We start from the raw sequence: 14,528 nt of genomic DNA, 5'->3' as shown, positions 1-14,528 counted from the left end.
TTTCACTTCTGCCAAGTTACTTCACTTCCTTGAATCTCCTATTCATCTTTTGGTAAAACTCAGGAAATAAACTAGGTTCCTCCCAATAGTAATATAATAGTCTATGACCTTATACTTTGTATTAATACAATTTCTTTATTTTGAAAAAGAACCTGGTAGCAAATGCCAATTTAAGGAGAAATGTTACTTGACATCAAATACCCATCCTACTATTTCCCTGCAGTGATGAGGCTGATTCACAATTCTCAACCATATGAACACTGACTTACATTTAAGGGTGGTTCAGAGTTCTCTACCCTGAGGTAACAGCGAGCAAGTTTATAAAGTCTCTTTGAAGTCAGTCAGCCTTTTCAAAATCATTTAAATTTAACAAAATTATATCCATATTGTAACAGAGCGTATTGATGCATTGTTTCTTTAGTGTAAGCAACTCAGAAAAGCATGTAAGGTATCATAGGAAATAAATGACAATTCAGTAAGATTTTTCGAACTTATCCATAATATTACGTAGGTTGGCTGGGCGCGTTGTTTCACACCTGTAATCCCAGCACTTTGGGAGGCCGAGGCAGGCAGATTACTTGAGGTCAGGAGTTTGAGATCAGCCTGGCCAACAGGGTGAAACCCCATCTCTACCAAAATTACAAAAATTAGCCAGGTATGGTGGCAGGTGCCTATAATCTCAGCTACTCAGGAGGCTGAGGCATGAGAATTGCTTGATCCCGAGAGGCAGAGGCTACAGTGAACTGAGATGGCACCACTGCACTCCAGCCTAGGCAACAGAGCAAGACTGCCTCAAAAAATAAATAAATAAATAAAATAAAATATTACATTGGTATTCATACCTGATAAACTATCACATATCATTAAATCTTGGCTACACACTGTACTTTAGAGTTGAGTTTTTCAATTGGAGAATAAATCTAGGCTTTTAATTACATAAATTAGTGTTTTTCAACCCCAATCTAGAAGACATATATACTCCAGCCCAATTCTGCACTGAAGGACAAGGACTGCTGCAAAAGAAATGAGTGAGACTGTCAAAATAAATGAGAGGCATACAGCTTAGCCACTAAGGAGATGGACATGCCTCTGATCTGCTACTTTTTGCATCTATAAAATGGTAACACTGCTACTTATACCTCAGGATGTTGTGAGGATTAAAAATTCAATAAGCTAAGTGCCTGGTGCAGTCCCGGCACAGTCACTGAGCATTTACTATCCACACGCAGTTTCTTTTTGTAATGCTAACTGCCCTCCAAATTCCTCCAAAGAAAACACATGGATTAGTAAATGAGAAAGAAACAATACTTAAAACAACTATGGGTAACATACCTGTTTCAAGTCGTGTAGAATACTGATATAAGAAATACAAATTGACCAAATAAAGAAATCCAGTTCCTGGACCCACAGGGAAATAAAAGGTGGCAGTGATTGGCCTCCAAATCTGTCCAGATCAAAATAAACACAGCTGTTAGTTTCTGTAAGCCTGGTTATTTTTTTCCCTTTTAACTAAACAAAATTAACCCCTGCAAAGCATCCTCCTCAATGAGAGGTATGAAAGTGATACTACCAACACAATTCAAGAAAATAGCTGGAGAAAAGTGTTCACACCAGTTACGATCACATCAATTTGCAAATCAACGGAATAAAACAACATCATAAAATAAGCAACAAATATTTCTAAACAAGTTGAAACAAAATCAATACTACATGAGTACATGGTCAGTCTTTACTGAGATCAGGCACACAAGTAAGCCTGCATCAAAAAATGAATTACAAAGGCTTAATTTCCAACAGTACAGTAATGCCTCTATTTAGGGAAAGAATATTCTAGAATGACAAACCTTGTCCAAAAATGCCATAGTCAAAGGCAGAAGTAAAACAACAATTTTTTATTCAAACCAATGCACTAAATAGGCAATAGGGGCACTTTTTCTTTAAAAACATTTCCCTGAAAAAACAAAACATAAGAAGGGTCTAAAGTAATAAGTAGGCCAAGTTCAGTGGCTCATGCCCTGTAATCCCAGCATTTTAGAAAGAAGAGGCGGGCAGATCACCTGAGATCAAAAGTGTAAGACCAGCCTGGCCAACATGGTGAAACTACGTCCCTACTAAAAATATAAAAATTAGCCAGGTGTGGTGGCAGGCGACTGTAATCTCAGTTACTTGGGAGGCTGAGGCAGGAGAATCGCTCCATCTCAAAAAAAATAAATTAAATTAAATTAAATTAAATAATAAAGTAACAAGTAAGCCTCATTCTCAACTTCCAGTCTCCCAGTTCCAACAACAGCTGATCAGTGTCTTGTATTTCCTCTAAGAAACACATGCTACTATTACTCCTTCTTCTTTATTCTACTCTATATGGCACTGTTTTATACCTTGGTTCATTCCCGACAAAATATTTTTTAATTGGCTTCACAGTATTCCTTGTATGTGAATGTCTAAAGTTTTGTTTAAACTGTTACAGTGCCACAATGAATATTCCTGTAAATCCTCTTTACATGTGCATATACAGAATAAGTTCCTGTCAATAAATCTGCTAGAGCAACAGACATAAGCATTTATTTTGGTAGATACCGCCAAATGCCTACAAAAATGTCCGCTCGATTTATACTTCCTCCTGAAAAGTAGATGACTGCCTGTCTTCTCTCCATACTCTCACCATTTCATGTATTATATATTCACCAATCTGAAAACTAATTTTTATTTGCATTACGAGAAGTCAAGCGCCTTTTCATGTTTTAAAAACCTGAACATTTCCTTTATTCATCTGTTCTTCTGGATTTACATTTCTTTTTTTTTTTTTTCCTCGAGATAGGATCTTGCTCTGATGCCCAGGCTGGCATGCAGTGGCATGATCTTAGCTCACCACAACCTCCACCTCCCGGACTCAGGTGATTCTCCCACCTCAGCCTCCCGAGTAGCTGGGACTACTAGCACGCACCACCACACCTGGCTAATTTTTGTATTTTTTGTAGATACAGGGTCTCATGATGTCACCCAGGCTTGTCTCAAACTCCTGAGCTCAAGCGATCCACCTGCCCTGGCCTCCCAAAGTGCTGGGATTACAGGCATGAGCCATCGCAGCTGGCTGCATTTCTTCAGACATTATGAAATTTATCTTTCTCATCACTGCAAGCATTTTCTGATCAGTCATTCGACTTTCATGGTATTTTTGCCATATTTTGGCATACAAAGGTTTAATTAAATGTAGGCAAATGTGTCCATGATGTGTCATGTTTAGAAAGTCTTTTCGCTCCAAGAATGTAAGTGTTCACGGTTTTATTTTAGCACTTTCAAGGTGTATCCAAGGAATGAGGAAGAGATCCAACTGTTTTTCCAAATGGTCGCCCCATATTCCCAATCCCATTTACAGAGTAACTCACATTTTTTCCAATTATTTGAAAAAGTACTTTCATTCAACATTTATACTCTAGCCTCTTTTATATTAAGGTCTATTTTAACACCATTCTGTTTGGAATTGATTCCTATGCCAATATCAAGTTATTTTAATTTCTTTTTTTTCTTTTTTTTTTTTTTTTTTGAGACAAGGTCTCAGTCTGTTGCTCCGGCTAGAGTGCAGTGTCGTGACCACAGCTCACTGTAACCTCAAATTTCTGGGTTCAAGCAATTCTCCACTCAGCCTCTCAAGTGGCTAGGACTACAGGCATGTACCATCACACCTGTTTAATTTTTTTTTTTTTTTGGAGACGGGCTCTCCCTATGTTGTCCAAGCTGGTCTCAAACTGCCAGCCTCAAATGATCCTCCCACCTCAGCCTCCCAAAGTGCTGGGATTATAGGCATGAGCCACTGTGCCTAGCCTAATTTCTATTACTTTTATAATATATTTTAATACCTGGTCAAGTTAAATAGCTAAATGATATCCCCCTCGCCTGTTTTTTCTTCGACGATTGTCACAATTTTCTAGGTTAGTCTCAATATTTTATTTTTCTAAATGAATTAGAACCATTATTTCATTATATCCATGTGATATGGATATAATTCCCAGCCAAAAAGTTTTTCATAGCTTTTAGAGTTGTCTATAGAGCTATCTCTTTCTATCTTTTTATACCTAACCACAAAAGTTGAGTATCTTACTGCCTACAATATTGAAAACTGAGCTTCGGCCAGGTGCAGTGGCTCATGCCTGTAATCCCAGCACTTTGGGAGGCCGAGGCGGGCAGATCACCTGAGGTTGGGAGTTCAAGACCAGCCTGACCAACATGGAGAAACCTCGTCTCTCCTAAAAATACAAAATTAGCCGGGCGTGGTGGCGCATGCCTGTAATCCCAGCTACTCGGGAGGCTGTCTCAACAAAAAAGAAAATTGAGCTTCTTGGGCTTTCTAAGCATACAACCCTAGCTGTAAATAAACTTTTGTATCTTATTTCATTCTTGTTTAATTCACTGGCTGGCACCCCCACCAGAACAATGTTAAATAGTGATTGAAGTAGATGGCCTTCCTAAACTTTTGGAAATGGCAGTAAAATGCTGGCTTTTGGTGTGAGAGCTATATGTCTATCTCATTGCACACTAGCATATACCAAGCACAAAAGACATGCCCCCTGAATTCCTCAGAGTAGTAGGGAAGGCTGTCAAAAGAAGAAAGAGTTGGCAGAAGGGAGGGGACACGTGGACTTGTTACAAAGGCCCCAAGAATTGCAAGAGCACAATAACTGAATGGGTACTGCTAACAATTCGAGTGTGGCTGGAATGGAGGACATCAGTCACGGGGACTGGTCACATACAGACTGGCCAGTTCCATTCTCCAAGTATGGGAATGTAACCCTCAGAGCTTAATACCTTGCAGAGGGAAGCACGATGTGCATAACGAAAAAGTGACTTTCCAAGAAACTTGTATTAAACCAGAAAAAGAAAATAGGTTAACATTTGTTTTGATTTATTCACAACTTTATCACAGAAACAGGATAGTTTGGTGGAAAGAGAACTGGAGATGATTTGAGAAGGCCTGGGTTTTGTTTTTGCTTATAAGTCACCACTTCTGAGCCTCAATTTCCATAGTTAATGGTTTTTTTAAATAAATCATTAAATTAGTACGCTACTCTGCTTATTTACATGCACTGATTCAGGAGATGGATTTCATAGATGAGGAAACAGGATGAGAAAAGGTTAAGTATCAGCCAGTAAGTGGTGAAGCTAGAATTTTATCCCAGACAGTCTGACTCCAGAGTTTGTGATACTAAGCCCCTATTTTTACAATCCCTCTCACAAATGGCATCAGTATTATGAGGTACAATTATAATTAGTGTAAGTGGGCCGGGCGCGGTGGCTCAAGCCTGTAATCCCAGCACTTTGGGAGGCCGAGACGGGCGGATCACAAGGTCAGGAGATCGAGACCATCCTGGCTAACACGGTGAAACCCTGTCTCTACTAAAAAATACAAAAAATTAGCCGGGCGAGGTGGCGGGCACCTGTAGTCCCAGCTACTCGGGAGGCTGAGGCAGGAGAATGGCATAAACCCGGGAGGCGGAGCTTGCAGTGAGCTGAGATCCGGCCATTGCACTCCAGCCTGGGCGACAGAGCGAGACTCCGTCTCAAAAAAAAAAAACAAAACAAAAAAAAATTAGTGTAAGTGTTCACTACTAAGACACTTACATAATCCTGAAATGGACTCAGAATAAACCTACTAATTCATTCTCTGTGCTTAAGAAAAGCACTGGGAGTAAAGACCAGAAGCGAAACCTCCTAAGTAGCCCTGGAACCTTGGAAACGTATGGACGTCAAATTGGCTTCATCATCTACCCAATGACATTATCCTATGACTTCTGCCTTCCTTATCTTACAGGGTTTGTAAAAGGTTGGAATTAAGACAGTGAATTAAAAAGATGCTTTGTAAAAAGAATTAATATGTGTGGGTGTATTAATTGTATTATCACAATCTTTTCGGAAACACCTGCTAACCAGTTTTTATAAATTCATATTTCAACTACCCCCATATTCCTATAAGTTACTCAAGGCCTGGTTGTGGAAAAGAAACCTCGTTTTTGTCTGACTACATTTTCTCTAATGCTGATGACACAAGACTATTTTTAGTCACTGTGCGCACCTGTTCTTTGGAAATCAGTGTCTGTCAAAATATCTCACTTCTTTTCCCTGTTCATTAAGCCTACCCTTGAGTTATACTTGCTTTCATTGATCTAAAAGACTTAATATTATTTTTGTTTTACTTTAAAATTATAATCTGAAAATACCAGAAGACAGCTTATCTCTTTAGAAGGATACAGTGTAACATATCTCGGAAATCCCCATTGTAAGTATCCAACTAAATCCCATTTTTTCCTCTACCAGATATGTAAACAGTAAGGAGAAGGAATTGGCTTTATGTTCAGCGCCAGGAGTAAAGAGACCCATTTTCAACCCTGGAGAGCCTAAGAGGCAGCCAGCTGCAGCACAAAGAGCCATAACTTGCAGACAGAGGACTGCCTGCCTCACACTTACTGAGAGGACTCATTGGGGAGTATCTCATTTTAAGTCCACAGCAACCCCAAGACTAGGCCCATAATGATCCCAGTTTTTTTCAGGAGGAAAGCTGGGCCCTAATTAGAGTTCCGGTAATCCACCCAGAGTTTCTCACTTAACAAGGACATGTAGCCCATGTGCTCACTGCTATATACACTCTTCAAGAAGACGTAAGACATTGTTCCTCAGTTATTAGTCCAACAACTTGAGAGTGTAGGTTGCAGCCATCCTTTAAAATCTTCTAAACAATCTGCTACTGAAATAATTTGCCATCCAGAGTCCAGAGTGTTTTGTTGTTGTTTTTTTTTTTAAGTATGAAAAGTGAAGATTTGTCTGAAATAATAGGGATCACTTGATTTGGACTTAAGTATGTATCAGCCACCAAGCAAGAAAGATGATGAGCACCTGTGTGACAAATGCTGGTTTAGCAAACTGTAGCCTTTTTTGCTGGGTGGGGGGACACGACGAGTAGGCATGAAAAGGCCCCTTCCACTCATTTAAACAAATGAAACGCACTTAATCTTTAAAAAGAGCAATTAGAAGCCATCAAATCTACTCCTAGATATATAGGCAACAGAAATGACTATTTATGCTCACCCAGAAATACATATGTTCACCAAGACATGTACTAGTATGTTCACAGCAGCACCATTCATAATAGCCAAACTGGAAACTGCCCAAAAGGTCCATTAATAGCTGAATGAGTAAATAGATTTGGTATGGTCCCATAAAGAGCAATCTATAACCACATGGAACAACATGGGTGACTCTCAAACACAATGTTGATAAAAGCAGCTAGACACAAAAGAGAACATACTTCATAATTCCATCTATAGAAAGCATAAAGACTGGCAAAAACAATACATGGTATTAAAAATCAAGAGCACAGTTACCCTTAGAGAGGACAGTGACGAGAAGGAAGCAGGAGGAAGGTTTCAGGGATTCTGTTTCTTGATATGAATGCTGGCTATGCACATGTTTTGAATTTTTAAAAACTCAAGCTATAAACTCATTATACGTACACTCTCCTGCTTATACATTATAACTCAATAAAAAGTTTTTTAAAAAGCCACAATCTAATGGGCAACGTTATTATAGACCACAGCTGAACTGTTCAACGTGGACAGGACTACTAAGGAAAGATTTTCAACTATACAAACCAAAACACTTGCCACTAGAGTTCTATAGCCAAACCTTGATGGATATAGAACTTCTACACTCGGCCTATAGCCCAAGTTCATACTCCTCCCTGCTAAGTTGAAATGTCTCTCTTCCCCAATCCACTCTTAAATCAGTCTCCTAAGGTTGCTGTCATCAGGTTAAATGTGATATGTAAGCAAAAGCTTGGCAAATATAAGCACCAGGCTGAGTCACAGAATTGGTTGGTACCATTTCTTATCCCTGGAAACAAATTAGAGAAATCAAGAGTTCACATCTTCCCATTTCAAGTTAGGATGCTTTTAAGGAGACAAAGCAGAATAATCATCTAGCAGTTACATTTCAATTACTAATTAAAATTAGAATCTTACTGTCCAGGAGAGAAGGAAATAAGGCACAAAGTATTGGCTGATAAATAAAAATTGGCAACTTTTTTTTCCCCATATTAACTACAAAGGAGGCAACTATTTTTGAATAGCCTCTTTATCAGGCTATTTCAAACATTTTTCTATGTGTTCTACATACTACAGGCAAGAAGTAGATAACATATTTCCTCAGTTTGAAGGTACTCGTTCTTGTGTTTCTGAAATTAGAGTGTCTTACAATCAATACACTGATTTAATGTAATTTCTACTCCCCGTCCCCCAAAAAAGTTGCATTAAATTGATGGTGCATCATATAATCAATGGAGTCTTAGAACAAAGTTAATATGCTATTATATTATCCTCAGATCCTAAAGAAATTGAGGCTCAGACAGGATAAATAACTTGCCTAAGGATACACAACTATTAGAGGGCTGACTCAGGCTTTGAGACCATGATTCAACTACTTGAAATCTAACAGTCTTTCTACTCTAATAGAAAAGGAAAAATAATTTGCTATGATTGATTTGGAAGAAATCACCTTTAAAAATGTTTTGCTACATACTTATTTTTTTCGTAGACATTATGTAAAGGAGTTAAACAAGACAGCTTAGAACTATCTCTGACTCAACGAAACAGAAACAGAAACTGAAGCTGTCTACAAAATGGGGGTAACACTTATCTCAGGATGACTGTCAGAGTTCAAACCTCGGGGAAATTGTAACAGGGTGATGTTATTTTGTCCAAAGAAATGAAGAAATACCGCCATGCAGGCAGCCCTGGGAGACATAACCTTAGAAAACACAAAGGCAGCAGGAATTGCCACCTTTTGTGTAGTTAATCAAGGATTAGTATGAAGATATTTCATTATTGTGAACTATTTGATTGACGAATGTAAATCTGAGGGACTCAGAAGAGGGAGAAATCACAGACAACAGTATAATGAGTCTTGACACACACCTGTTTCAACCTATCCAACCTAAAGAAATACTGTTATAAACCTCAGAGTTTCAAACCACAAGCTACACACAGGAATCGATAGCTTAGGAGGAAAAATAACTTGTTACTTCCAACATGAGCACACAATTCTAAATCAGTCACTCCCCTATTTTTGTAAGCTGTGAAAGATTCAGCTTCTAAGGAAAAGAGGAGCTTTCTAGCAGAATTCTGCTAAAACACACCTCACACTGTCCGTGTACAGCAGCCTCTCAAATGCAGTTTTTCCTTGACTGCTTCATTTGCAAATGAGTTCCTCCAGGTGGGTCTGAAAGTTACATGTGTCCAAAATAGGCAAGAATCAGAGTAACAGGAAGAAAAGACAAGGTACAGCTGGTGGTCTTTCCACACCTGGGCAGTCCACTGTTCTGTCTCCTGCTGGTAGCTTCTCCCAGCCTGGGGATAACAAGCTGAGAAGACATAATACAGGGAAGATGATAAAATCATGGAAGATGTGACAAGAACAATGACTTTTTCTAAACGGTTCACCACGTTTAACATCATACATCCGCAGCCTGTTTGAGAGGCTTATTTACATTACTTCTTTACAACATGCTTATTTACGTCATGTAGTCACTATCACCACACAAGTGAGGATTTTGCAAACAGGGACAACGAGCTGGTTTTGACCAGGTCCTTCTCACACATTAATATGCCACCATTGCTCCCCATGACCACACATTACCCAACAAGCCACAAGGAACAAAGTGCACAACATTAACTCAGCCAACAAATATTTACTGAAGTAATAAACCCAGAACAGTATGCAATTCCGGCTGCACTCCAGAATCATATTTTTATTTCCAACTGCTCCCTGGGACTCTCCACATGGATGCCTAAAAAGCATCTCAAGACTTAGCATGGCCAAAACCCAACTCTTCATCCATACCAGCCCCCATTCCCAACCTAGGCATCCCTGACCATTCCCCATCTCAGTCAAGGGCTCTGCCATCCACTCAGCTGCTCCTGTGAAAACACAAGTATCTTTCAGTCCTGCTCGCTTCAGCCATTCACTCTTCATATCCGTTCAGCTGTGATCTTGTCCCCTCTGCCAAGTCTATGCCCTTTTCTCTATCTTCACAGCCACGCTGTTTCAAACCACCATCTCTCTGGCCTCCTAACTGGATTCATCTCTCTGATCTCATCACCTAGCCCTTCCTCCTTCAACCCCCTCCATACATACACAAAGTCCACTCCACAGAGTAGTCGGGGCAATCTGTCAGCCCTTTGTTCACAAGGTTCCAAAGACTTTGTAGTGCCCTCAAAATAAAGCTCAAACCTCTTAAGATGACATACAAGGCTCAACTATGATCTAGCTTTCATCCACCTTTCCATCTTAGCTTTACTGCACCCAGCTCTGGCTATCTCCCTGCCTTCATCTACCAATCCTCATCCTACAGCTGACCCTGTGCCAGCTGGCAACCCAGTCTTCTTCCTGTTCCCAGCTCCTACCTCTGAGTCTTTCACTTACTAGTGAAAGGATCTAGAATTACTAGAGATGGATACAGAACTTCTACGCTCAGCCTATAGTCCAAGTTCATTCTCCTCCCTGCTATGTTGAAATGTCTCTCTTCCCCAACACACTCTTAAGTCAGTCTCCTAAGGTTGCTGTCATCAGGTTAAGTGTGTTATGTAAGCAAAAGCTTGGCAAATATAAGCACCAGGCTGAATCACAGAATTGGTTGGTTGTCTCCAGAGCCAGATCCACTCAAAGCTGGCTGGTTCCTCAGTATTCCAATTTCTTCAAATGTCTTCTCTGAGGCCTTTCGGGGTGGAACACCCCATCAAATATTACACCCCTTAAATCACGTGCCTCTGTCTTCACAGGATCTAAAACCTTTTCAGTCCTATTTACTATTGTACCCCAGTGCCCACACACAGCAAGTGAACAATTACTTCCAACAACTCAGTTAATATACAAGCACCTACTATGTGCCAGGCACTATTCTAGGTAACAAGGACAGTGGTGAACAAGGCAAAGATCCGGCTCTCATGGAGCCTTATTCTCTGAGGGGAAGCAGACAAATACCAAAGGGTAATATGCAGCAAGAAAAATGAAGGATAAGGCCGGGCGCAGTGGCTCACGCCTCTAATGCCAGCATTTTGGGAGGCTGAGGCGGGTGGATCACCTGAGGTCAGGAGTTCAAGACCAGCCTGGCCAACATGGCGAAACCCTGTCTCTACTAAAATACAAAAATAAGCCGGGCATGGTGGTGTGCATCTGTTAATTCCAGCTACTTGGGAGGCTGAGACAGGAGAACCGCTTGAACCCAGGAGGCAGAGGTTGCAGTGAACCAAGATTGCACCATATACACTCCAGCCTGGGCAACAGAGCGAGACTCCGTCTCCAAAAAAAAGAAAAATGAAGGATAAGGGAGTGGAGTGAAGGAGGGGCTATTTTATATAGGGCCACCAGAGAAGGCCTTGTCAATAAGAGGGCATTTGGGCAGAGACCCGAAGAATGATAGAAGGTAAACAAGTGAGCCACGGTTATCTTCCTCAGGCAGAGAAACAACATGTGCAAAGGCCCTAAGGAGAGATCCAGATAAGCTCTGAAGTAACAGCAAGGATCTCATTGTGGAGCCTAAGGTACACTTGGAAGAGCAGTAGGAGATGAGGTCAGAGAGGCAGCAGGGGCCTTGCAGGCCACTGAAAGAACTTGGATTTTACTCATTCAGAAGACACGGTAGGATTCTGGACAGAGGAATGACAGCACTTGATTTAGGTTTTAAAAGGATCACTCTAGCTGTCTAGAGAAAAGACGGAAAGGAACCAGATTGCAGTGATAATGGTTTGCAATGGAGAATGACAAGGGATTGTATTCTGGATATATGTCTCAAATAGAGTCAACAGGATTTACTGACAGATTGCCGGGTGTGAGAAAAACAAGAAAAATAAAAGATGACTCTGACAATTAACTTCAGCTCCTCTAATAATGGAGTTGCTATTCTCTTCTAAGGCAAAGGGGGAAAGGGGATTCAGTTTTGGACACGTTAGGATGAAGATGACTCTTAGTCATCCAAGTCGTGATTTCAAGTAACTGTTGGATGCACAAATCTGGAAATCGGGAGACAGATCTGGACTGAAGATATTTATACTGACATTTCAGAATCTCCAGTTTACAGAAAGAACATAAAGCCCTGAGGCTGAATGAATGAGACCATCTAAAGCTAGGGAGAGTCTACAGAGAAGGTCCTATAACTGATTCCTAAGGCACATCCTAACATTTAAAAGTCAGGAAGATAAGGAACCAGCAAAGGAAACCAAGAAATAATACCCAGTGAAGAGAGAGAAAGACAAGAAAACGTTATCCACAGGCCAAGCAAAGGGCTGAAATTAATGCCAGATCTTGCTATCTGACTTGCCACTGATTAAAGTTTTAAATCAGAAATTGGTGAATACAGATAACCTTCTGAAAACTAGCACTCTCTTGACATATATGTTACTCTGGACCGTTTCCTTCATGCTTAAGAAAATAACAAGGCCTTCCATTTCTGGACAAATTTACTCTTTGCCCATTCCTTCGTACATTCTATTACTACGTAGGGGATGCTGAATTAGGGCTAGAGGGAAATGCAGAAAAATACACTCGTTCTTTGTATCTCTGACTTTAAATCACTCCTATAGGAAAAACAAAACAAAACAAAAAAACTCCATTAACGTGAAAGGAACTCAGCTAGAAATTGGTGAAGTTGACACCTACAGGCCACCCACGTGGGTGACCGGAGGGAGGTCAGAGGGCAGTGCTCCAGGCGGACCTAATTGCCAGCGTCCAACAGATTAACAACTGCCACCGACTAATCTCACTGCTTCCTTCATGAGTGCGAAGAGCGGGAAGCACAATCTCATTAAACTAGTTAAGTCAACCCCTCCCCACCAGGCCAAGCCCACAACTCCAGCTATCCAGGACCCGGCTCCCAAAGCCTCCCCCGGCCCAAAGGACCCCGCCCTAAACCGCCGGCCCCGCACGCACTACAAATCCCAGCAGGCACCGCGTGTCCGCAACATGCCTGCCTACGCTCCGCCGCCGCGGATCCTCCTGGGGCCTGTAGTCTCCACGCCCCCCGTCTCTGGTAAGTACCTGAAACCGATAAAGGAAGGCTTCGGGCCAGAGGAAGAGGTATGCCGGGCTGATGAGGCCGAGTTTGCCGACCAAGGGCACCGCGACGGTGGCGGCGAACCAATAGCGCGTGATCGCCGGGATGCTCCTGAACCAGTCTCCGAGGTCCGACATCTTCGACCCACAGGTAGCCAAGATGCACACGACCGCCCGACTCCCCGTGCCGACCCCCTCACGACGCGGCCGGCTCCGCGACTGTTAGGTATCGAGGTGGAAGCCGCCGAAGCCGCGATGCAGAAGGCGGAGATGGGAGGACGTGGCGCCACCGAATTCGGACCAGCGAGACAGCCTTCTGAGGCGAAACTTCCCCTTCCGGCGGCCGTGGACTACGTGACCAGAAGTCCCGCCGCTTAAAGGGCAAGGGCCGATTTTTACCGCCCGGCCGAGGCTCGGCGGTCTGAGGGGCGGAGCCAGGTAGGGCGACGACACGACTGGTGGGAAAACAGCGGTTGCCAGGAGCAACGACAAACGTTCCAGCCAATGGCGAGGCCAAATGCCATTCACCTATTTCTCAGAGTTTTAATACGGCTGGATCCACTTGGAGGGTATTTAAAGGGGACGAAGGCAAACGAAGTGTCTAGTTCCTCGTCTACTCACTCATTCCACAAGTGTTCGTCGGGCACAGTTCTAGACACCGGGCAGCTGCGGCTGTCAGCGCTGTCGTGGTACCCTCTCTCCTGATCCTGCATCTTCATTGGGATAATTTATAAACAAATAGATAATGAAGTAAGATAATCTCAGAGAGTGATTGGAAAAATAGGAAAATGAAATGAGATGATGAGGTAGAGTGACAGGGTTGGGGTGCGGCAGTGTGAGGACAGATGGCTACTTTAGGTATGAACTGGGCCAGCCAGGCAAAGATCTGGGGAAAGAATTTTCCATGCACAGAAAACAGCCGCTCTAACTTAGTTGGAAAAACTAAAAGCCAAAACGATCCATCTTGTCTAATTCATCTTGTATAAAAAGGAACCTTTAAGCAAAGATACTGGCCGGGCGCAGCGGCTCAGGCTTGTAATCCCAGCATCTATCTTCCCAGATAGTTTGCTTTAGAATTTATCACTTAATTTGTAAGGAAGTTCTTGGATTGCTGCCATCAATACAAGCCATCTTTTAAAAACTTACAGGTAAATGATACTGGGCTAAATGCTACGAAAGAATATGGAGAGGTAAGGTGGAAAAAAAAAATGTGGAGATGTAGGCATTCCGTGAATTATTGATGACAATGTACATTGATTGGTACAGCCTCTACAGCAAGCAATTTGGCAGTATTTAAATGCACTTCTAGGAATTTAAGCTTTCGATAGACTCCAACATATTTTTTAATGTAAAAGGATAGTCATTGCTGCATTTTTAAATATTTTTAACTCTGCCTTGCCTGAGGAGGTGCTGCATTTTTTGAAATAGCAAAAGAT

At 41.7% G+C, this 14,528-nt stretch overlaps 1 protein-coding gene across 3 annotated transcripts in view; it reads right to left on the bottom strand.

Moving 5' to 3' along the window:
* The window catches only part of DERL1 (derlin 1), a 29,937-nt gene extending 16,405 nt beyond the window's left edge, over window positions 1-13,532 (bottom strand). For all 3 annotated transcript variants that reach the window (XM_011949289.1, XM_011949287.1, XM_011949288.1), the window contains exons 1-2: window positions 13,078-13,532; window positions 1,333-1,444 (exon numbers count right to left, since the gene is read on the bottom strand). In XM_011949289.1, coding sequence (XP_011804679.1) covers window positions 1,333-1,444; window positions 13,078-13,230 — 265 coding nt within the window. In that variant the 5' untranslated portion in view covers window positions 13,231-13,532. The remainder of the gene's footprint in view (window positions 1-1,332; window positions 1,445-13,077) is intronic.
* Between the last annotated feature and the right edge of the window lie 996 nt (window positions 13,533-14,528).

Source organism: Colobus angolensis, unplaced genomic scaffold, assembly GCF_000951035.1.
Source record: "Colobus angolensis palliatus isolate OR3802 unplaced genomic scaffold, Cang.pa_1.0 Scaffold295, whole genome shotgun sequence".
Taxonomy (NCBI): Eukaryota; Metazoa; Chordata; class Mammalia; order Primates; family Cercopithecidae; genus Colobus; species Colobus angolensis.
Note: the sequence above shows the minus strand (reverse complement) of the source record. Positions and strands in the feature narration are given on the sequence as shown.